The 22,871-nt window shown below is 38.8% G+C and overlaps 1 protein-coding gene and 1 pseudogene across 9 annotated transcripts in view; one reads left to right on the top strand and one right to left on the bottom strand.

The window, feature by feature from the left end:
* Nucleotides 1-747, top strand: part of LOC110331143 — a 1,750-nt pseudogene extending 1,003 nt beyond the window's left edge.
* Nucleotides 1-22,871, bottom strand: part of Acaca (acetyl-CoA carboxylase alpha) — a 271,090-nt gene that overhangs the window by 194,463 nt on the left and 53,756 nt on the right. For 6 of the 9 annotated variants that reach the window (XM_021211498.1, XM_029546023.1, XM_029546022.1 and 3 more), the window contains exons 2-3: nucleotides 14,189-14,235; nucleotides 10,442-10,691 (exon numbers count right to left, since the gene is read on the bottom strand). In XM_021211498.1, coding sequence (XP_021067157.1) covers nucleotides 10,442-10,691; nucleotides 14,189-14,235 — 297 coding nt within the window. The remainder of the gene's footprint in view (nucleotides 1-10,441; nucleotides 10,692-14,188; nucleotides 14,236-22,871) is intronic. The other 3 variants (XM_029546021.1, XM_029546020.1, XM_029546019.1) reach the window with 1 other exon arrangement.

Genomic DNA, 22,871 nt, shown 5'->3' with positions numbered 1-22,871 from the left:
TTTGGAATCCCCCTCGAGGACCATGGAATAACTTATGTCCCGCGGGCAGGGATAACAGGGAAAAAAAAAAACAAAAACAAGATGATTAAAAAAAAAAAAAAAGCAAAAAACAAAAATGCCCTCAGGCTAGTGAGATGGATTAATTATTAAAAAGCACTTTGCCTCTCTTCTAGAGTACCTAGGTTCTGTTCCCAGCACCCACACAATGGATGACAAATGTCTACGACTCCAGTTCCAGGGAATCCAATGCCCTCTTCTGGCCTCCGTGGACATCTGCATGCAAATGTGTACATATATACTCGCAGGTTTTGTTTGGTTTTTCTCTCAAAAGCATGAAAGAAAAAGCATGCTCTTGAACCAGGCAGCCTCAAAATGAACAACGCAGCAATGCCAAGATTAGGGCTCAGGACCTGCTCGGCAAGGAGGAGGAGGAGCTGTTGAAACAACCGGACAATCTGAAGGTGGAATTGTCCCAGCTTCACATTGCCAAAGTGAAAGGCGGCACCGTCTAAGTTCGCAAATCCATGCCGGAGTCCTCACTATCCTTAACCAGACTCATAAAGAAAACCTCAGAAAATCCAACAAGGGCAAGAAGTACAAGCCCCTGGACCTGCAACCCAAGAAAACTAGAACCATGCGCCGCCCTGCCGCCACCGGCTCACCAAGCAGGAAGAGAAGCTGAAGGCCAAGAAGCAGCAGCGGAAGGAGCGGTTGTACCCACTGCGCAAGTACGCAGTCAAGGCCTGAGACAACCACAATAGAGTGTAAGCCTGACTGGCAAAAAAAGAAAAAGAAAAAAGAAAAGAAAAGTAAAAAGAACAATTGTTCTAATAATAATCTTGAAAACTTGGTGATTTTAAATTTACTGTTTTTTCATAATTCTGGTTAATTTTCAGGCAATTTTGTTCAAAATAGAAACTAGATCACAAAACAAGGCACTAAAGATAATGGACTGACCTTTAATGACTGCTATCAAGCAAATCATTTAGGTCTTTTTTTAATGTATATTTTTAGAGAAAGTGTGTGTGTGTGTGTGTGTGTGTGTGTATGATGTGTTGTGAGTATATGTGCCATCGTGCATATGCAGAGGTCAGAGGACAACTTTGGAACTGCTGCTCTTCTTCAACTCTTCCTTACGTGGGATTAAATTCAGGCTGCCAAACTGTCTCACTGAGCCACCTACACAGACCACTCACTGAGTCTTTTGTGTCATTCTGCTCATAGAAGACACAGGCCTGGAAGATGCCTGAAGCAGAAGCATAAAGCTCTCTATATAGCCTCTTCAGTTTAGGAAAACCTAGGAGTTTGGCTTCTTCAACAACTCCAGGCTTACTACACGGCAAGAAAACTTGATCACTTGATCAGGTCCCTTTTCTGGCCTAAAACATACCCTAAAATTGTATTCATCAGGATGCTACACACTACAAAGAGCTTTCCTCCTTTACAATAGCTGAAGACACTTGCAAAAATGAAGACATTTTTGAAATGCCAGCTTGATCCAGTGAGCAACTAGGTACTGACTGAACTCCCTTTGTGGACTACTAGTATCACAAGGACCAAACAGGACCAGCACTTCTTAACATGTCTACACTATTCACATATCTCTTACCCAAATTCTGCATGAAAAATAAGGGTTTAGATATTCAGGGATAAATATGCCAGGTTTTGGGGGGCTTTTTTGTTTGTTTGGTTTGGTTTGGTTTGGTTTGGTTTGGTTTGGTTTGGTTTTTCGAGACAGGGTTTCTCTGTATAGCCCTGGCTGTCCTGGAACTTACTTTGTAGACCAGGCTGGCCTCGAACTCAGAAATCCACTTGCCTCTGCCTCCCGAGTGCTGGGATTAAAGGCATGTGCCACCACACCCGGCATATGCCAGTTTCTTTTTTTTTTTTAAAGATTTTATTTATTTATTGTATGTAAGTACACTGTAGCTGTCTTCAGATCTCATTACAGGTGGTTGTGAGCCACCATGTGGTTGCTGGGATTTGAACTCAGGACCTCCGGAAGAGCAGTCAGTGCTCTTAACCACTGAGCCATCTCACCAGCCCCCATATGCCAGTTTTTATTCATTTCTTACAGAACAAAATCAGAGACTGCAAAGGGTTCCATAGTTAAAGAGTCTTTGATGTTCTAGCAGAGAATCTGGTTCAGTTCCCAGCACCTACAACCATCTGTAACTCCAGTTCCAGGAATCTGATGCTGTCTTCTGATCGCCACAGGCACCAGACATGCACATGATGCACATCTGTACACACAGGGCAAACACTCATACACATATAATAAATAAATTTTTAACAATGTAAAAAACAAAACCCAAAAGAACACCTTTATTTTCTTACAGATAAAGAAAAATGATCTAGTCAATTTCCCTCTAAATTCAAGCTAGGATTAGTGGTAGTTTTCAGATATATGCCACCCAACTAAATCACCTAAAACTTACTTTTGAAGCATGTACTATCTCCTTTTTTATTTGCAGAATCCTCTGTATCAAAATTGCAAATGATGGGGAGATTATTTCTTCAGATTTTGGCCTTGTAAACATAAACCACAGCCCCACCACCCCAGCTCCCTCCAGGTGCTTCAAACCTAGGAGAGCAAGAGGTAGTACGCCACCCTGGCTGCTTATTTGGCTGCTTCAATCACAGCCGATGGCCTCAAACTACAAGTGTTTTGTCTACTTGTCCTTGGCGTTTTCCCATTCCATTTCTCCTCTTTCTTGCATTTTCTCCTTACACATAGGTCACACACAAATGAGTTGGTTTTCCAAAAGGACCCAGAGGAGTGGGGGTAGGGAGTTGGACTGTAATCTCCTGTATAGCTAGAAACAGCTGTTCTGCTTTAACTACAGCAGATGTTTCACCAACAGCCACTTTGTTCTGAACGTCACTAGAGAAAGGTTCCAGTGCCCTTCCTAGCTGCCAGGAACACCTGACAGAGGGCCCTTCGTGAAAAGAAAGCAACACTTACCACAACAACAAAGCCAAGAAAATAATGGGGTCACGAAACACAGAAAGAGGAGGACAGCACAGCCAAAGTAGGTAACATCTGAGAGCCAATCAAAACAAATAAGACCGATTAGTAGTACTCTCCAATCTGGAAAAGGCAGGCAAGAAGGGGAGGGGGCACAAGCAGGAAGGAAATATAAATATGCCCTAAGGAACTTTGAAAAAGTGAAAGGGATTTCAGGTCTTCAGTGAAAAACATTCAGGTCTCAGCAGTAAAACTACAAGACTATTCACCAAAACCCAATTATAAAGCATGAAGGTGGTACAAAAGAGACAGAAAAGACGTGGTAACCCTTTAAAAAGAAAAGAGGACCTGGACAATATCTTGGACAAAGAGGACCAACTCATTTTAAGCAGGGAAAGAAAACCCAGGCTTAAAGGACTAGTGGGATGCATGTATCACTTAAGAATTAAATTTGCCATAGAAATAATAATAATAAATGGTGGAATGTTACACAGCAGTATTTTCCTGAAGACATTGATTAAGCAGGTACTCATGAGACTGCACCATTGTATCAAGAGGAAAGGCAATCTATCGAACAGCCTCCCTAGACAAATTCTCAGGATGGTTGTAACTCATTGGAGTCAACCTGACTTGACTCTTGTGCCTCAAGAAAAAAAAATTTCCCCCCAAAATGCTGGATGGTAACAGCCTTTGTGGTTGGTATAAGAGTTTAACACAGTCAGGTAGAGTTGTACACACCTTTTAACCCAGCACTCAGGAGACAGAGGCAGGCAGTTGAATTTAAAGCTAGCCTGGTCTACAGAGATAGTTCCATGACAGCCAGGGCTACAGAGATCCCACCTCAAAAATAAAAGAAACTAAAGTCAGATGTACCCATCACATGCCTGTAACCACAGTGCTTGGGGGGGTGGAGGCATTGGAGACATTGGGTTTTGCTGGTTGTCAGGTTCAGGAAGAGACCCTGTCTCAAAGTAATAAGGCAGAGTGACATAACAGGTTACTTGTTATCTCTCTCTAGATTCTACACGTACACAGATGGATGGAAGAACATACCCACACATAGCCAGGTGCATAGATCACACACATACACCACTCACTCATGTACACATACACAAAAAACAATGAAAAAATGGACTAATAATGAAAATATATCAAAACTTGAAGGATTTTAGAGCATTTAATGGCTGGACAGAAAAATGGATAGACAATATAATAAAACAAATACAGAAAAAATGTTAGTGGTAGAATCTAGGAACTGAGCATGTAAGTGCTCTCTGAAGAATCTTCTCAATTTGCTGAGTGCCTTAATTTAATTAAATTTGCTAAATATGGCAATTCGAGACAAGTTACTAAAGCTATGTAAAATTAGGTGGCATTACGGGAAACAGTGAGGGACTGGAGAGATGGCTCAAAGGTTAAGAGCACTGACTGCTCTTCTGAAGGTCCTGAGTTCAAATCCCACAACCACATGGTGGTTCACAACCACTCATAATGAGATCTGACTCCCTCTTCTGGTGCATCTGAAGACAGCTACAGTGTAGTTATTTATAATAATAAATAAATCTTTTTTTTTTTTAAAAAGGAGGGGGGAACAGTGAGAGACATATAGCAATGCTGTATATTCTGAAAGTATAAAATTATTTTAAAATAAAAAGACTTTAAAATTAAGTTTTAAATATTTTAATAATGCAAGAAAGTGTTACATTAAAAACTGAACTGTTTTTACTAGGACATCATTTTTAAAAAAATTTACTATTAGGTAGTAAAAACTTAAAAAAATATTAAATAGTGATTATTATTGAATGAAACTATTTTAAATTTTAGTTCCTTTCTATACTTGTCAAAGTTCTAACTTTTCTACAATGAACGTATTATTTTTAATAATTTAAAAATATAAAACAGTAAATGCACACATCACTTGTATATTGATGCCAATGGAAAGAAGTCAGGAAATAAATATATGAAATATAGGAGAAATATAAGATTGTGGAAGAGCTCTACTTGTAACAACCACACAGCTTTTTCGAATAAACTCCTGAGACCTAAATACATACATGGTCACAGACAGCTCCTGTTTTCAGAATGGAAAGGAGGGAGGGCAGGCGACAGAGAAAGCAGACTATTGCCCCCAGCAAGAGCACCACATCAGAGATCTCATAATGACCTTCTCTGTCTACTCACTACTATAGCACCATGGCAACTGGGAACCTAAGAATATTAAGGAAAGGGCACTGAAAGAAAATTTGGAAAGCTACTTGGGGGTGGGGGGGAGAAAACTCAGGCAAGCCAAATGAGAAATGCTAAGAGAAACATAAAGCACCCTCACAGGCCTAGCTATAAGCAAAGGAACAACTGCAAACTAGAGCCAGTTCCCTGTGTTAAAGCTTGACACAAATGAGGAGGGCAAAGGCATGAAATGTTAATAATGCTTATTCTCAGTGTAAGAGCTCTAAACTGACTGTGTTTTCTTCAACCAAGCCTTTCAACACTAAATAGCCAACTTTTATGCAAAAGACTTACAAAAGATCCCTGGTCAAAACATTTTATCAAGCCAGGCATAGTGGCACAAGCCTGTGAACCTAGCATGTATTCAAAGGCAGCCTGGGCTACAATGTAACTTCAATAGCCTGAGCTTCATAATAAGACCCTGTTTTAAAGCCAAAACAAGAAAATTATCTCAAATAAGGGTTCCTTCATAATAAAATCATTCCAGCAGTTAGGAGCTCAGGTGGGAGATTTTTTTTTTTAATTCAAAGACAATATGGGCTACATAATAAGGCCATGTCTCAAGTAAATATATAAGCAAACATTTGAACCACATTATATTGGGTGTGGCACAGTTTATATTTCTGAAAGCTATAATTTAATATTATATCTATCACCAGGCTTTAATGAAGTCATTAAACTGATTAAAGTCATAAAACACAAGGAGTTTAAGTTGATACTAAATAAAAAGAAAATTTTTATTTCTTTCTAGGCCAAGCAAAAATAGTTTAGTTATAACTAAAAAAAAAGTTCTATTGGTGCTGGAAAGGTGGCACACAACCATCTGTAATAGGATCTGATGCCCTCTTCTGGTGTGCCTAAAAACACCTACAGTGTACTTATAAGTAAACTATATAAATCTTTTTAAAAAACAGTTCTATTCTTCATAGATTTTAATGAAAATGGTCATCTTCATCATGACTATAAAACTGACTACTTGTTAGTGTTAAGGAAATACCAAAATGGTATCTGCCACTGCTCAGCTACAGAGCATAGAATGGTGTCTCCCTTTCTTTTTCCTTGCACCAAATAATCACTAGCAACCATACACATATTCCCATGAGTCATTAACTTCTCAAACAAGTCCCCAGTCACTATCACAAAAGGCAGAGTACAGGAGTGGGGTAATATAATTAAGAAAACTAAGGAGGGCCAGTGATGGTGTATAAAATCCTTAACCTGACCATTCAGTATTTTTTTTAAAGATTTATTTATTTTTATTATTATATGTAAGTACACTGTAGCTGTCTTCAGACACTCCAGAAGAGGGAGTCAGATCTTGTTACAGATGGTTGTGAGCCACCATGTGGTTGCTGGGATTTGAACTCTGGACCTTCGGAAGAGCAGTCGGGTGCTCTTACCCACTGAGCCATCTCACTAACCCTCAGTATTTTTTAAAAAGATTTTATTTATTTATTTTATGTATATGAGTACACTGTCGCTGTCCTCAGACACACCAGAAGAGGGCATCGGATCCGATTATAGATGGATGTAAGTCACCATGTGGTTGCTGGGAATTGAACTCAGGACCGCTGGAAGAGCAATCGGTGCTCTTAACTGCTGAGCCATCTCTCTCGCCCCTGACCATTCAGTATTTTAACCACATTATTTTAAGGTGTTGAATACAAAATTGAGATGGAGTTTCAAATATAAACATGAAGGAGACTCACAGTACCATAAGAGGTTAAAGACCAAAATGTGGGGACTACCTTGCTTATAATTGTACTTTAACCAGGAATTCAGTATACTAGCTGGACAAACTGTTTACAATCTTGTTTGACTGATAGCATGGGTTGACATCATGTGGTTTGTTTTAATACAAAATAATGTGACCTTAAGTGGCATCAGAGAAACTACCAAAATTAAAACAAATCAGACAACTCTATTAGATGCTACCAAATCGCATACTAGTTACCAAAATTAAAATGTACACACTAGTCTTTTAAGTCTTTCTTCTTAATTCTGTTCAAATAACTAATGGCTTTCAAAGATATTTCAACCCAATTATAGCTGATAAGCCCAGGTTGATCTTACCTAACAGCAAAAAGTCTAAACAGTTCTTCAGTGAAACGTCCCTGGTCCCATCAAGTTCTATTTCTCAAGCCCTTATTTTCAAATACTTGGAAGATAAAGCTTTTGTTGACTCTAGAAAAGCATGATCATGTCTTCTCCATCCCTAGAAAAGTCTATTTTCTATTGCAGCTCATCCATCAGACCACTAAAATCTTCACTTAGCACCTGAAATGAAGCTCACAGCCATTATTCCACTTTGTTTCCAAGGCTTCTAGTTAAGTCTCGTGAGAAGGGGCCTATCTCCTTAACCTCTATCAAGGGTAAAAGATCAGGCTATTCATTCTAGAAGTTGCTAGTAAACTCAACCAGTTTATTATTATTTCACTCTTAGTATTTTAAGAGTGAGAGCAGTGCCTGAATCATCATCTTCATTTTTTCTGAGAGGAAATGAGTACAAGGAAAAATTATGGATTGCCAATGATCACATACAATTTAATTAGCTACAGATATCATTGAAGTCTTCCCATCAAAGAAAAAATCAAATTACTCCCAAGAACACTGCCATATCCACAGATAAAATGGATGGAGGAAGAAACCTTGTTCTATTTGGAACACTAGCTAAGAAGTCAGTGGAAACTGGCCTCTTCCCAGGCTGCTGATCACACTCCTGCCCACGAGCAACCAACATGAGAGCTGTGGCAACAATGAGGCGTCCAAGACATTCTCAGGCAGTCATGCCACTGGCCACACAGCCTCTGCCTGACAGCCATGGACCTTGGGAATGGCTTGGCACCTACACACTGCCTCAGAATACCATCAGCTGAGTTTCCTGTAATAGCATTTATTGCATCATTGCCAAACTAAATGTCCTAATTCAACAACTGAACACTATGTTTCACACAAAATTAAGACAAATTTCTCAAAGAGCAGTGTGACTTCAAAGATTTAGTATGAAGCTATTCTTTCTCAATAGAGGACTATGACATTTTGAGACTTATCCTTGAATATATGGGATGATATACTACATTACAAAAGTAGTGATGGTAGTGGTGTTGAGACAGGATCTCCCTATGTAGCCTGGTATGTCCTGGAGTTCACTATGTAGATCAGACTAACCTCAAACTCACAGAGCTCTGCCTGCCTGCCTGCCTGCCTGCCTCTGCCTCCCGGGTACTAGGATTAAAGGCATGAGTACCAACACATGCAGACCTACTGCAAAACTTTTAGCACCTCATTCCTCCAAATGTGATTGGTCTCAGCAGTTCACAATTCCTGCATACTTCCAAATGACTTTGAGGGGAAAGATACCACCAGTACTCACCCAAGGGTCAACCCAAGTTAGTCATAAAGCAGCAAAACAAGTTTATATAAAGTCTTAATTTCTAGTCCCTGATGCTAATGCTTCTTTTGACCTCAGGTTAGATATAATACTTTGTTCATTCACTCTAGAAAGCCAACCTTATCAGAAACACAAAAGTTAAAAGAAAAGAAAAGAAAAGAAAAGAAAAGAAAAGAAAAGAAAAGAAAAGAAAAGAAAAGAAAAGAAAAGAAAAGAAAAGATTGTAAGGTCAGGCAATCAGAGTAAAACAATCACAAAAATTCAACTGAGACATTTGAATTTGAATTCTCAACCTTAACCAAGTTATTTTCCCTGATCAGATCTCTACAAAAAACAAAAACATTTGGCTCATCAAGCAAGGTAGTCTGTGCTTGAAATCACAGTGATCAGGAGTTAAGCCAGGCCAAACCCAAGTTTAAGGTAAGCCTAAGGCATCAGAGATACAGTACTGACAATACATAAATACAGCACTAAAACTAAGGTAGGGCATCTGCTTCATTGCAAGTCCCAGGACCATGAAATAAAACCTAAGTTGCTTTATTCTTCTGACCTCCACATAGCTTAAATGAGAGTGATTATTAATATATACTAACTGCCTAATTTTACAGAAGCTACGATTCCAAGCCCCACAGATAACAACAAAGAATTACCAAAATGGATTTTACTATAGAATCAATATCTTCAGTATATAAAAAGAAGCCTAATTATTTTATGACCCATTAATAACAGACTATCAAGATAATAACAGTAGCAGCAGCTACCTTAATTTGTGTTTATCTAGCTTAGAACCTCAATATTTACCCTCAATGCACATTAAAATCATCTGGATAACATTTTGTTTGTTTGTTTTATTGTATATTTCTGTGTCTCTGTGTGTTCAAATTGCTAGGGATGAGGATAATTTCCTAAAGTTTACTCACAAAATATTTGATCCAAAATCCTTAAACCTAAGAATTAAAAAGCAGATGACTAGACTAGTTGTCTAATCAGCCATCAATCAAAGGGTGTGCCAGCTTATACCAGTACCCAGCAGTCCAGTAGCTCTAGCACTCCCAAGCCAGGGCAGCAAGATTAAGAGTTTAATGTCAGCCTGGGCTGGGCTACATAGTAAGTTTGAGGCCAACTAGAGTTATATGAGGCCCTATCCCAGAACAAAACAAAAAACATTACTTTAACATGAGTGAGGTAGCACACACCTCTAATACCAGCACTAAGAAGGTGGAGTCAGGAGGCTCAAGAATTCAGGAGTTTGGAGCTACATCAGACACAGTTTAAAAAACAGAATGTCCACAGGCACAGTGTATAGGCTCAGCACTCAGGAAGCAAACGCAGGAAGGTCTCAACAAGTTCCAGGTCAGCCTGTTCTATATAGGAAGTTCCAGTCCAACTGGGGTAACAGAACCCTGACTCAAAACACAAAAAACAAAACCCCACGGGCTACGGATGAAGATCAGTGGTTCATTCACCTAGCATGTATAAGGCTCTGGGTTCAGTTGCTACCACTGATATGGGAGAGGAGGAAAGACTACAAATGTGGCCATGTCTGCAAAATTCCTGTCACTCAATGAAAGTTACGATATCATTAATCAAAGTACTACAGAAGCTGAAATTCTTCAACCGAACTCTCCTTCACTGGGTCATACTGAAGGGCCTAGTATGTATAAAGGATGGAAAAACTGAGGAGAACATGTAGGAAAAGATACTCCCCAAGCCTGAAAAGTGCATCATTTCCTAGTCATAGAAGATGGGCCAGGGGAATAGAGGCGAAATTAATATATTCTTATTCCGTTCAGAACATAAGCAGTGAAAATAACAAGACAGATTAAACACATTAACCATGAAGCAATTCTTCTCACCTCATGTGAAAGGCCAAACCATCCTGTAAGCCAGAGATCCCCAAATCAGAAAGTGTATCTGAGCTGACAGAGGCTGGTGACAGGGAGCCCTCCTTCTCTTCTAGGTCCAGCTTCACCAGGTTACTGATCTCATCTTCTGAGTTGTCTTCAGACACAGACCCAATTATGAATCGGGAATGCTGGTTCAGCTCCAGAGTTTTGGCCAACGGAGATGGTTCATCCATTATTCTTTCAAAATAAGCTCTCAGAGCTATGGGGAAAATGAAGAGAAAAGTAGGTCATAAGCAATAACCTATAGGTGAGAACACTCAAGAAAGTAAAGCATGAACCACAAGTGGCTCGGAAATAAGTCCGAGTCTGAAAACTGGCTTGCTTGGCTACTCTTTTTGATTTTTGATTATTTTTTTTTTAAAAAAAAACAAACAAACAGGGTTTGTCTGTGTAGCCTTGGCTGTCTAGGAACTCACTCTACAGATCAGACTGGACTTGAACTCACAGAGATTCACTTACCTTTGGTTCCCGCGTGCTGAGATTAAAGCCTGGCTTCCATGGCTATTCTATTCCAGTACGCTTGTTTCCTCCAAGGGAGGAAAAGAGAGGTTGTGGTAACTATGCTTATAAATTAAAAGTTTTAGAAGTATTTCTCACAGTATAAGCATTACCAATCTCTTCACTAATTCAGTGATACTGAAGGGATAACTATACCAATGGGAACACTTTACTGTAAGCAAAAGCTGTTGTGAGACTGTGATTCATCTGTAGCAGCATGGGTAAAGTATGCTAAAAAGTTTAGCAAGAGTGACAATTGCTTGAGACTGGGTGGTTAAACTACATAATGATCACCTGGTTCCAAACACAATACAATGAAAGTTATGAATTTTACTAAACATACACATTTAAAGTAAAACAACAAAAAAAACTCTTGTGTGTATATGGGTTTTTTTTTTCTTCAACTGATTATTTTAAAAATCTACCCCCAAATGTCTATTTTTGTTGTTCAATTCTGTACACAGAATTGGTAGAGGGAGTGACTCTACTGCCAAATTTGAAAGCTGTACTCAAAGTGGTTGATGTGCCATCACAAACTCCATTTTTTTCCTAGATAGTGGACCTTACTAGCTATTATCAGTAGCTAATGAACAAACCTAACCAAAAATAGTTACCAGTTCAAAGCCCCATAAGAAAAAAAAATCAAAAACCAAAAACAAACAAAAAACTACTAAACTAAGTTAAAAGTATCCTTTCCCTTCAAAATACTTATTTTAAAAACTTTAAATCATGGTATGGTGGCACATGCCTTTAGTCCCAGCACTCAAGAGGCAGAAGCAGGTGGATCTCTGTGAGTTCCAGGGTAGCCAGGGCTATGAATCTGTATGTCAACTTGGTACTAAACAATGTGTGGCTTAACCAATCATTTTCATTCAGAAAATGGTTCCCAATCCTAATTTTAAGGTGTTTCAAGGTATGGTACTAGTAGAAAACAAATTATTGATAATTTTATATGCTATAACCCACTATTCATATATAAAAGTATGTGGAGAGCAGTGTCTGATCATATCAGACAAGAAAAAAATGTTTTGGTAGGGTGCGGTCATGGCTCTAAAGATTAAACCCAGGCCTTCATATGTAAGGAAGGCAGGTGCTCTACCATTGAGCAATACCCTCTGTCCTTTTCTACCTCAGTGTGTGTGTGTGTGTGTGTGTGTGTGTGTGTGTGTGTGTGTGTGATTGTGTGTGTGTGGTTGTTTGTTTTGAGATAGAGTCACACCAAACTGCTCAGGCTGACCTTGAACTTGCTCTGTGGATCAGGCTGGCTTTGAAATGAGAACCTACTGATTAGCCTTCTGAGGAATGGGGATTATACACTTCTGCCACTAGATGTTTAGATGGCAGTGGGGATGTTAAAATTGCACACTCACTATTCTTTGGGTGTGATCTGTAAGTCAGAGTTTATCTGTTTAGAGACACAATAATATTTTCAAATGCTAGGACAGTAAGGTTCCCAGGATGTGATTCCTGGACCTGGAGCTGCTACTGGGGAATTTATAAGAGTGTGAATTCTTGGGCCTACCTTAAACCAACTGTTTCAGAAGCTTTAGACTGAAGTATAATCATGTGTTTTTTAAAAAGACACAAAGCTTAAAAACCACTGTGCTGCAAGAGAAAACAACAATAACAAACTGCCAGAAATACAAAATATACAGATGAAAATAAGAAAAAAAAAATCTGTGAACATTCTGGAACAGAGCTGAAAAATACGCTAACTTTTCTTTTTAAAGCTAGCATAAATAAATACATACAGAAGTGAGAGAATGATGAGGAAGAGGTCTAAAGAGAGGGGCAGAGGGGAAACAAGACAGGATAACACAGGGGAAAGAAGACAAAATATCACTTTTCTGCTAGGTAGAGTCTAGACTTAAACATATCGCTAGATGAATATACATACATACATACATATGGCATGTAAGTACAAAATGAATATTTAAGGTAAGGAAGGAGACCAATTTAAGGTAAGGGGTGGGGAGAGGGACTGGGAAGGGCAGTGCAAGGATGAATGTGAAAATAACAAAACAAAAACATTTAAAGTGGCAATATCCAGCAATGGAAAAAATTGTCTATGTTTACTATACATTTGCATTGCAATATTGTGTTTCTTTTCTTTTCTTTCTTTTTTTTTTTTTTTTTTTTTTAAGTCTCCAAATTGTATGGTGTTCAGTCTAAAAGACAATCAAATCATTAGAAAAAAAGGGGAGGGCTGGTGAGATGGCTCAGCAGGTAAGAGCACTGACTGCTCTTCTGAAGGTTGAGTTCAAATCCCAGCAACCACATGGTGGNTCACAACCACTCATAATGAGATCTGACGCCCTCTTCTGGTGCATCTGAAGACAACTACAGTGTATTTAACATATAATAAGTAAATCTTAAAAAAAAGAAAGAAAAGAAAAAGTGAGTTAGGGAAAGGAAAAAGTGACATTCCAACACACTGACCATGTTAAAAATAATAAAAGATACAGCAACTGAGAGAAAAGGCTGGCCAAGTATTTGGGAGAGGCAGGGAAGAGACAGCATCTCAGCAGGGGATACCTATAGCTGGGATGACTTAGTACACCTCCACACCTCGCTCACAGCTGCTGCCTTCCCAAGGGAACTAAGGCACACAGGTGTACATTCTAACTTATAATCTGACTGAAATCTGATGGTCACAAAAATAAAATAAAATTCATGACAAAGTAATGACGCTTGGAGATTATAAAAGTAAAGAAGGTCAGCGTTGGTAAAATACAGTCCCTGGGCTGATGAATGACAGGCTCAGCACAGCCCTTCACCCTGGCCTCTCCTAGCGGCCAGTACCCAGGCAGCCTTTTCTAGGGGCTGCACAGACTGGAAGCAGCCGCACTTAACAACTGATGCCTGCCCAGCGGCAAGCACCTGTACGGAACACTGCTCCCTAGCGCAGGCATGTGCGCCACCAGAAAGGGAGGTCATGCCTGGAAAATCACTGAGTAGACATCCAGACACTCTAGAAGCTACCACAGCCTGTCCCATTTCCATTGATTCCAGTCCTAAATTAGAGAAAAGGTAGTGGGTCACCACCATTGTCATTGTCAGCCTCCCTGTTCACTTGGGTCACTCACCCTACGTCTGCCAATATTCTTTGTGGAAGACAACAGAAACCCACAGTTGAACATCTTAGCACATTGAAACTTTTACTACATTGTAAACATAAAAGTATTATTTGAAACTGACCTCTTATAATTCTTATTGTCTCAGCAGATATCCGCCTCCAAAAAGAACTAAACAAAGAGAAAAACAGAGATTTGAAGGTTGCTTTTTCTGTTCATTTGGTTTTCTTTTTCTTTTTCTTTTTTTGTTTTTTTTGGTTTTTTTTTCGCTTTTTCTTTTTTAAAATCCCAATTTTTTTTCTCAATTCCAGTTCTACTCAGTGTAGTACAAAAAATAGTAAAATTCATAATATTATGTTTTCTGGTAAATATTATCTAACTTCAAGCATAAAGTTCAGTAGTTTATTACTCAATGATATAAAACAAAAACATTTCATATTCAAAAAACTTTATTATTTCTAAACATACTAAACAGTGATCCAACCTTTATTTCATAAAATAGCTTTCCTGAAAAAAAAAAAAAATCTCAGAATCAATGCATTACAACACTTATGACTTCTAACATTTCATTAAAAATAAGGCAATAGAGAGAAAATAACTTCATTTTCCAGAACTCTGGTTGAATATGTTTACAAATGGTTACAAGCATTACAAAGACTAGAAACCAGGGAGAGGGCCACATTCCCATTATTCTAAGTCCATAAACTCTAAAGGGCCAAAAAAGGTCTACTCCCCAAATCCAAGGTTTGCTTCTAAGCTAACAACTTAAAACTATCCAGGGAAGAAAGCCTCCATTTTGATTTTGTATAAGAAACACCTAAAAGCTTTGCAAAACCACGCCTGTGCAGTGGGGCCTCTGGCCATGCCTGCAATCTTAGCATTTGAGAGGTAGAAGAAGATCAGGAGTTCCAGGAGTTCAAAGTTACCCTTGGCAACACAGAAAGATCTAGGCCCAGCCTGGACTATATGAAACCCTGCCTCAAAAACAAATAAAAATAAATAAATAACCTGGGAGGTGATACCAAACACAATTAATCCTAGGACTCAGGAAGCAGAGGCAGGTGGCCAGCCTGGTCTACAAAGCAAAGTCAAAAACAGCCAGGGATGATTGATAGATAGATAGATAGATTTTTTTTAAAGCTGTCTTTAAAACAAGACAAAACCAAATTAAAAAACAAGCAAACTTCAAAAATATTCATGTATAAAATTCACTCCACATCTACTAAATCAGATCTGCAGTTGGAGGGAACATAGGTATCTCAACTACTTTCATTTTTATGTGTCTGAGTGTTTTGCCTGCATGTCTGCCTGGTATCCATGGAGGCCAGAAGAGGGCACTGGATCCCCTAGAACTAGAGTCACAGAAGGATATGAGCTACTATGTGGGTGCTACAAATAGAACCAGGGTCACTTGAAAGAGCAGCCAGTGCTATTAACTGCTGAGCCATCTCTCCAGCCCCAGATTTTTAAAGATTGGTTCTTTTGGGAATTTCACACAACATGCTTTGATAATATCGACCCTACCCTAGATATCTTAATTTTATTTTATTTATTTTTTTTAAATATTTATTTATTTATTATATGTAAGTACACTGTAGCTGTCTTCAGACACTCCAGAAGAGGGCATCAGATTTCCTTATGGATGGTTGTGAGCCACCATGTGGTTGCTGGGATTTGAACTCAGGACCTTTGAAAGAGCAGTCGGTGCTCTTAACCACTGAGCTATCTCACCAGCCCTGATATCTTAATTTTAAATTCAGTTGTTAATACTAGTGTCTGGAAGTCTGAGGTAGAAGGATGGTCAATTCCCAACCAGCCTGGGCCACATGAGACCTTTTCTAAAACACAAAAGAGATGACTTATACAAAATCTGGCAATCTAAATTAAATCCTAGAATCCACGTAGCAAGTTGTCCTCTGATCTCCACAGGCATGCTATGGCTTGCACAATCACAAACCCTAATAACTAATTTAAAAAAACAAAACATAAAAAGCCAGGCGTGGTAGTGCACGCCTTTAATCCCAGCACTCGGGAGGCAGAGGCAGGCGGATTTCTGAGTTCGAGGCCAGCCTGGTCTACAAAGTGAGTTCCAGGACAGCCAGGGCTATACAGAGAAAGCCTGTCTCAAAAAACAAAAACAAACAAAACAGGGGGATTTAGTTGTCGGTAGTAGGTTAGATGGCTCAGTAAAATGTACTTGCCACCAAGTCTGAAGAGCTGAGTTCCACAAAATAAAAAGACTCCTGAAAGTTGACTCCACATATGTAAGCTCAATCCCCACCCCCCATGTGTGATCTCTCTCTCTCTCTCTCTCTCTCTCTCTCTCTCTCTCTCTCACACACACACACACACACACACACACACACACACACACAGTAAATGTATAAAAATTAAGAAATTTAGTTTTTGGTTAAATATCTACAAACAGACAGATATATTCTGGGAAAGCAGAAAAAGTACTAAGTAACTAGGTAAACCCACAAAGCCAAAACTCACAACAGAATCTCCAGAACATTTCACCTACGCACATGAGAGAACTAAGTAAAGCAAGGACCAGCTGAGCTTGTTTCAGAAGCTTCCCTGAATCTCATGAGGCCAGCTACCAGCCTGATAAAAGGCTAACTCTAGTTCTCCAGAAAGGGTCAGTTTCCTGCCTGGAGAACACCAACAAGAAGAAAAGGTATTCTTACCATACCAAAGCTGGATACATTAAGTAAACATAGTAAGGCCTCACGAGATCTTTTGTAGACTCTGAACAGCTGAAACACTGGGGTTGGGTCCGGTGGAGGTATTAGATAATGCAGGGACCTTAAGCTAGCAACACTGAGGTACCTAAGTTTCCCACCAGATGGTCCTTCAATGCAGCTAACAGTCAGTAAGGCCCACTCAAATTGTCACAAACTCTCATCACCTCTTCCATCTACCTTCTAAAATACAAGCAGGCAACTAAGTATTATTACCAGATGTCTGAAAAAGTATCCAAATGAAAGAATCAAGAACAAATAACTACTTGTAAAAATCCAAAAACACATAACCAAAGAGTATGAAAACCAAATTATAACTATGGGGGTAAAATAGAAAGATAGAAGGCTCAATTCCACTTCTCTGTTTACTCCCTCCAGTCACAAAACCTTAGTCAGCCCGTGAGAAAATACTAGACCAATTCAAATTGAAGGACAGTCTATAATATAAGTGCTGGCCAGGCTTCAAACTTGAAAGTCACCGAGAAAGGTTAAAAACTTTCACAAAGAAAGTACATAATCACCAAACTCAAAGCAGTATCATGATTTAGCTGCCTGACAGGAAAACCCTATGTGGGTAGGGAGGAAAAGCCTGAAAAATGTCTGCGGCAAACAATACTCTCTGATGAGAATTTCTACTGCTTCTTTTGTGTGTGTGTGTTGGGACTGAGCAACCCAGAGCCCCCAGGGCTGGGTAAATGTCCTGTCAGTAAGCACACGTAATCTCCAATGTTAACTTCTTAGGTTTGATAAAGGTACTGTGACCATGTGAGATGTCCGTACTGAGTGAAGCTTAGTCAAAAGTGTACAGAGCTCTCTGTGGAATATTCCCACTCAACTTTTCTTTAAGTCTAAAATTACTACCTAAAAAAGTCAAGATCTAAAGAGCTATCATTGCTATCCTAAAGCATCTAAGAGAGAACATTACATATGCAAAACACAAATGGTATACTTTTTAAAGAAATATTAAAAATAACAAATATGGGCTGGTGAGATGGCTCAGTGGGTAAGAGCACCCGACTGCTCTTCCGAAGGTCCGGAGTTCAAATCCCAGCAACCACATGGTGGCTCACAACCATCCGTAACAAGATCTGACGCCCTCTTCTGGAGTGTCTGAAGACAGCTACAGTGTACTTACATATAATAAATAAATCTTTAAAAAAAATAAATAAATAACAAATATATACATGTGTTGGCACAGCCTGTGATTCCAGGAGGCTCACATCAAGTTCAAGGCTAGCCTTGACTACACAAAAAGACTCTGTCTCAGAAAAACAAATACAAAGGGAAAAAAACTAGAAATAATTTCTTTTTTTTTTACTACAGTATCTCAGTGTTAGAAAGGCTGATCTCAATTTTGTGGGCTCAAGTAAGTAATCTCATATTTAAGTTTACATTTAAAGATGAATATTACATTTATTTGTCTGTGCCCACATACAAGTGTGTGTGTAAGTTAAAAGACAACCTGAGGAAGTTCGATCCTCTTCCACCACTTGAGTCCTGGGGTTGAAACTCAAGTGCTCAAGCCTGGCCAGAAAGTGCCCTTACGCACTACTGAACCAGCTCACTGGCCCAGAAATATTTCTTAAAGCTTAAAGACAAAAAGAAAAAAAATAAGTAGTAAGTAAAAATTTTAAATTAAAAAAGCAGTAAAAACATATCTGTGGATCATACCACTCCCTGACAAAATACATGAATATTTTTAAAACTTAAAGTTAAAAATATAATCACAGCAATAAAAAAAGCTTACTACAAGAAGATAAAAGATACAACTATGGAAATGTACTCATGAATCAGAAAAAGTTAAGAAGATAAATAATAAGAAACAAAGAAAGCTAAAGAGCCTACTAAAAAGGACCAATTATGAAAAACAGCTCCCAAAAGAATAAAATCAAGGGCAAATAATAATAATAATAATAATAATAATAATAATAATAATGATACAATTCAATTAAAAAGCTTCCCAGTATGAGTGGGCATGACTTTCAGATTAAGAAGGGCCACTAATAAGCTGTATGAGTAGCTCTATGGTAGAGCCCTTGCCTAGTATCCATGAAGCCCCGGGTTCAATCCCCAGATAGGAAAAGAGAGAAAGATAGAGAGACAGAGACAGAGACAGAAAGACAGAGACAGAGAGGGTGTGCGTGTCCATACAGTAGCTATCACAAAAAGAACACAAGAGAAGATCTGATAAACTTCCAGAGAGGAAAAAAACTGAATTCATGCAAATAGTCAAGAATCAGAATGCTGGGGGGCAAGCTGTGGCAGGCTTTTAATCTCAGCTACTCATGAAGCTGAGGTAAGACAATACAAAAACTCACTTCCCTGAACTACAGTGAGTTCAAAGCCTGAGTACAGTTAGACACTATCTCACTTTTTTAAAAAAGCTCAGACCTTGTGATGCACACCTTTAATTCCACTACTCAGGAGGCGGAGGCAGGCATAGATCCCTGTGAGTTTGAGGCTAACTTGATCTATGTGTTAAGTTTCAGGATAGCCCCCGTCTCCAAAAAAAAGGGAAAAAAAAAAAAAGAAAAAAGAAAAAGGTATTGCTGAGATGAGTAAGAAATCTTAAATGGAAATATAAATCACATATTTTTACATTTATGTTAAATGGGGGGGGTGGCATAATAAGTGAGTGAACTTGAACCAGAAAAATATCCTAATTATTAAAAGAAATAAGCAGAAGTGTGTATGGGTTATTCAGCTTAGTTTGAAATGACTCATAAAAAAAATACATACACATCATAATAGGAGAGCAATAAAGCAAATGTGACAAAAGGTTAAAGACAGATGAATCTAGATCAAGGGAACATTGATATTTATTGCATTATTCTTTGTAAGCAAAAAATTTTTAAATAAAAAGTTAAAAATTATTTTCCTCCCATGTATTCTTTCTCAAGATTCCACTAAAAACTATTCCCCACAAAAGTGGATGAAAATAAACCAAGCGTGTGGAAGCTGTGGGACATGAATTCTCCAGCCCAGAAAAGACAGGAAAGAGATCCCTAGGATGATAATGAAGAGGGGGCCAGGATGACCATGAAGTGCCAGATGCAAGAGGCAAGTGATTTAGGCTGGAGTCAGCCAGGAATCTGAGTGATATTTTATAGATGAAAATTAATGGACTATCTGGCTCATATCAGTATCCTGAGAAGTGAGAAAACTTGTGAAGAGTTAATTCATGGTACACTCACAGAAAGCTACCAACAGAAATAAAGACTGGGGCTGGTGAGGTGGCTCAGTGGTTAAGAGCACTGACTGTTCTTCCAGAGGTCCTGAGTTCAAATCCCAGCAACCACATGGTGGCTCACAACCACCCAGAATGAGTTCTGATGCACTCTTCTGGTGTGTCTGAAGATAGCTGCAGTGTACTTAGATAAAATAAATAAATAAGTCTTTAAAAAGAAAAAAGAAATAAAGACCATTATTACCTCCAAAGTAATAATTGTACAGGATACGACTAAATCCTGTACAGCATTTACCTATTCATAATATAAACTTTCTGATAAAAATAAGACTATAGGGCTGGTGAGATGGCTCAGTGGGTAAGAGCACCCGACTGCTCTTCCGAAGGTCCGGAGTTCAAATCCCAGCAACCACATGGTGGCTCATAACCATCCATAGCAAGATCTGACGCCCTCTTCTGGAGTGTCTGAAGACAGCTATAGTGTACTTATATATAATAAATAAATCAATCTTTAAAAAAAAAATAATAAGACTATAATCTAGGGGCTGGGGAGATGGCTCAGTGGTTAAGAGCACTGACTGCTCTTCTAGAGGTCCTGAGTTCAATTCCCAGCAACCACATGGTGGCTCACAACCACCCATAATGGGATCCAATGCCCTCTCCTGGTGTGTCTGAAGACAGCAACAGTGTACTCATATACATAAAATAAATAAATAATTATTTTTAAAAAAAGACTATAATCTATTGTAAGATATCAGTAGGCAATGCTTACTATTTGTGAGAAATCAAGATGCAATCAGGCAAGCATGTTGTTCACACAAAAAGATATACCACAAGTATATCTGCCCAGAGAAACTAAAGTAGGAATCAGTAGGATTTTAATCAACTTTGTGAACCACGTAACTTTTTAAGCTATATGCAAGGGTTAGAAATGTGACCAAGGGGCTGGAGAGATGGCTCAGTGGTTAAAAGCACCAACTACTCTTCCAGAGGTCCTGAGTTCAAATCTCAGCAACCACATGGTGGCTCATAACCATCTGTAATGAGATCTGATGACCTCTTCTGGTGTGTCTGAAGACAGCTACAGTGTACTCATATACATAAAATAAATTAATAAATATTTTTTAAAAAAGGAAAGTGTGTGTGAAGCCCTGGATTCAATATAACAGCAGGAAGGAGAAGAGGACTTGCGAGGTAAAGAGTGATACCAGACCTCAAGGATAGTAAATATAAATCTCTGTAAATTAAGAGACGCAAAACATTTAGACACCTTTAATTCCATCACTTGGAAGCCAGAGGCAAGTGAATCTCTGAGTTCTGAGCCAGCCAAAGTTGTATAAAGAGACTTTATCTCAAGCAAAGAAAAAATTTATAATTTCTTAAATGTAAGTTATCTAACCAGGCATGGAGATACAAACCTGTCACCTCAGTACTTGGGAGGAAGAGAAAGAAGGAGCAGACTTCACAGTCAGCCTTGGTTATATTGGTCACAATGTGAATTGGAGGCCATCAGTAAACTGGATAAAACCATGTCTGAAAACAAGCAACTGACTCAGGTGAAGGACCAGGAGTACTAATCCCACACAAGAGGCAAGAGATTGTTGATCTCAAGGTCAGCCTGAGTGAATATCAAGCCAACTTGTAAGATGTCTCAAAGGACAAATAGTAAAATATCTCATAACTATTAGGCACAGACCTTTAATCCTATCTCATACATAAAATCCTATCTCAAACAATAACAAATCAAGACTTGCAGAGAGATAGACAGCTCTAGGTAGGTAGGCATAAGCATGTGGATATCAGACAGAGAAACCCTGCCTCAGAAAACAAAACAAACAAAAAAGTTACTAAAATCAGTTTGCTACTTGTGTAGGTAAGAAGCCATCTATAAGACAAAGATGAAAGGGTAGACACTGCTTTACTCTTTTATACTTAAATTTTGAACTTAACTTGCATATGCATCATGACCTGAAGACTTGAAAGTAAGCTTAGTAGACAGTTTGCCTTTAATCCAAGCTGATATGACCCCTTATCTTGAGCATTTGGATAACTAAAACATTATTCACATATTAGCACTATATGTTTTACTGTGTAATTGACTCTTGAGTCATCTTGTGGATAAAGATGGGAAAAACTATTCTCTTTAGAGTCACACGCCCCAATATTCCATAATGCTGCATAAATACCAGACTTTGATGGATTGTTATAGGGTTAAAAAACTAGGAGACATGAACTAATTATTTATTTTAAATAGTATCCTTTGAAAACCTAAGGCATTTCCATTTTTGAATGTAAAAAGCTCTGAAATATTTCATAGTACAGCATCTAGAGAGCTGAACCAACCCTCTGGGTATCCCCATTACCTCAGAGTCTCAAGGACTGGAAGACTTTCTTACGAAAATATTGCTATTGCACACTTTCAATCCCAACACTTAGTAGGCAGAGGCCAGTTTGGTCTACAGAGTTCCAAGATAGCCAAGACTCCACAGAGAAACCCTATCTCAAAAAACAAAAAAATATTGCTTGGCTAGGTATTGTGTCTGAGGCCAGCCTGTGCTACATAAGATCCTATCTCAAACAACAATAACGACAAATAAAGACATGCAGACAGATAGACAGACACACAGCTAGCTGGGGGAAGAGAGACAGATCACTGGTTAAGAGTGCTTGTTCCACAGTCATAGGGACTAGAGTTGAGAGTCCAGCACCCATGTAACAAGCTAAGAGTCTCTGAAAACATCTATAACCACAGCTCCAAGGATTACTGGACAAGGATAAGCTCCAGGCTTGCTTCCAGACTAGGCTACTTGGGCCTTAGGTTCAGGGATAGACCCTCCTAAAGCATAAGCAAAGAATGATAGTAGACACCAGACACC

This window comes from Mus pahari, chromosome 14 (genome assembly GCF_900095145.1).
Source record: "Mus pahari chromosome 14, PAHARI_EIJ_v1.1, whole genome shotgun sequence".
In the NCBI taxonomy this organism is placed as follows: Eukaryota; Metazoa; Chordata; class Mammalia; order Rodentia; family Muridae; genus Mus; species Mus pahari.
This window is presented reverse-complemented; position numbering and strand designations above follow the sequence as displayed.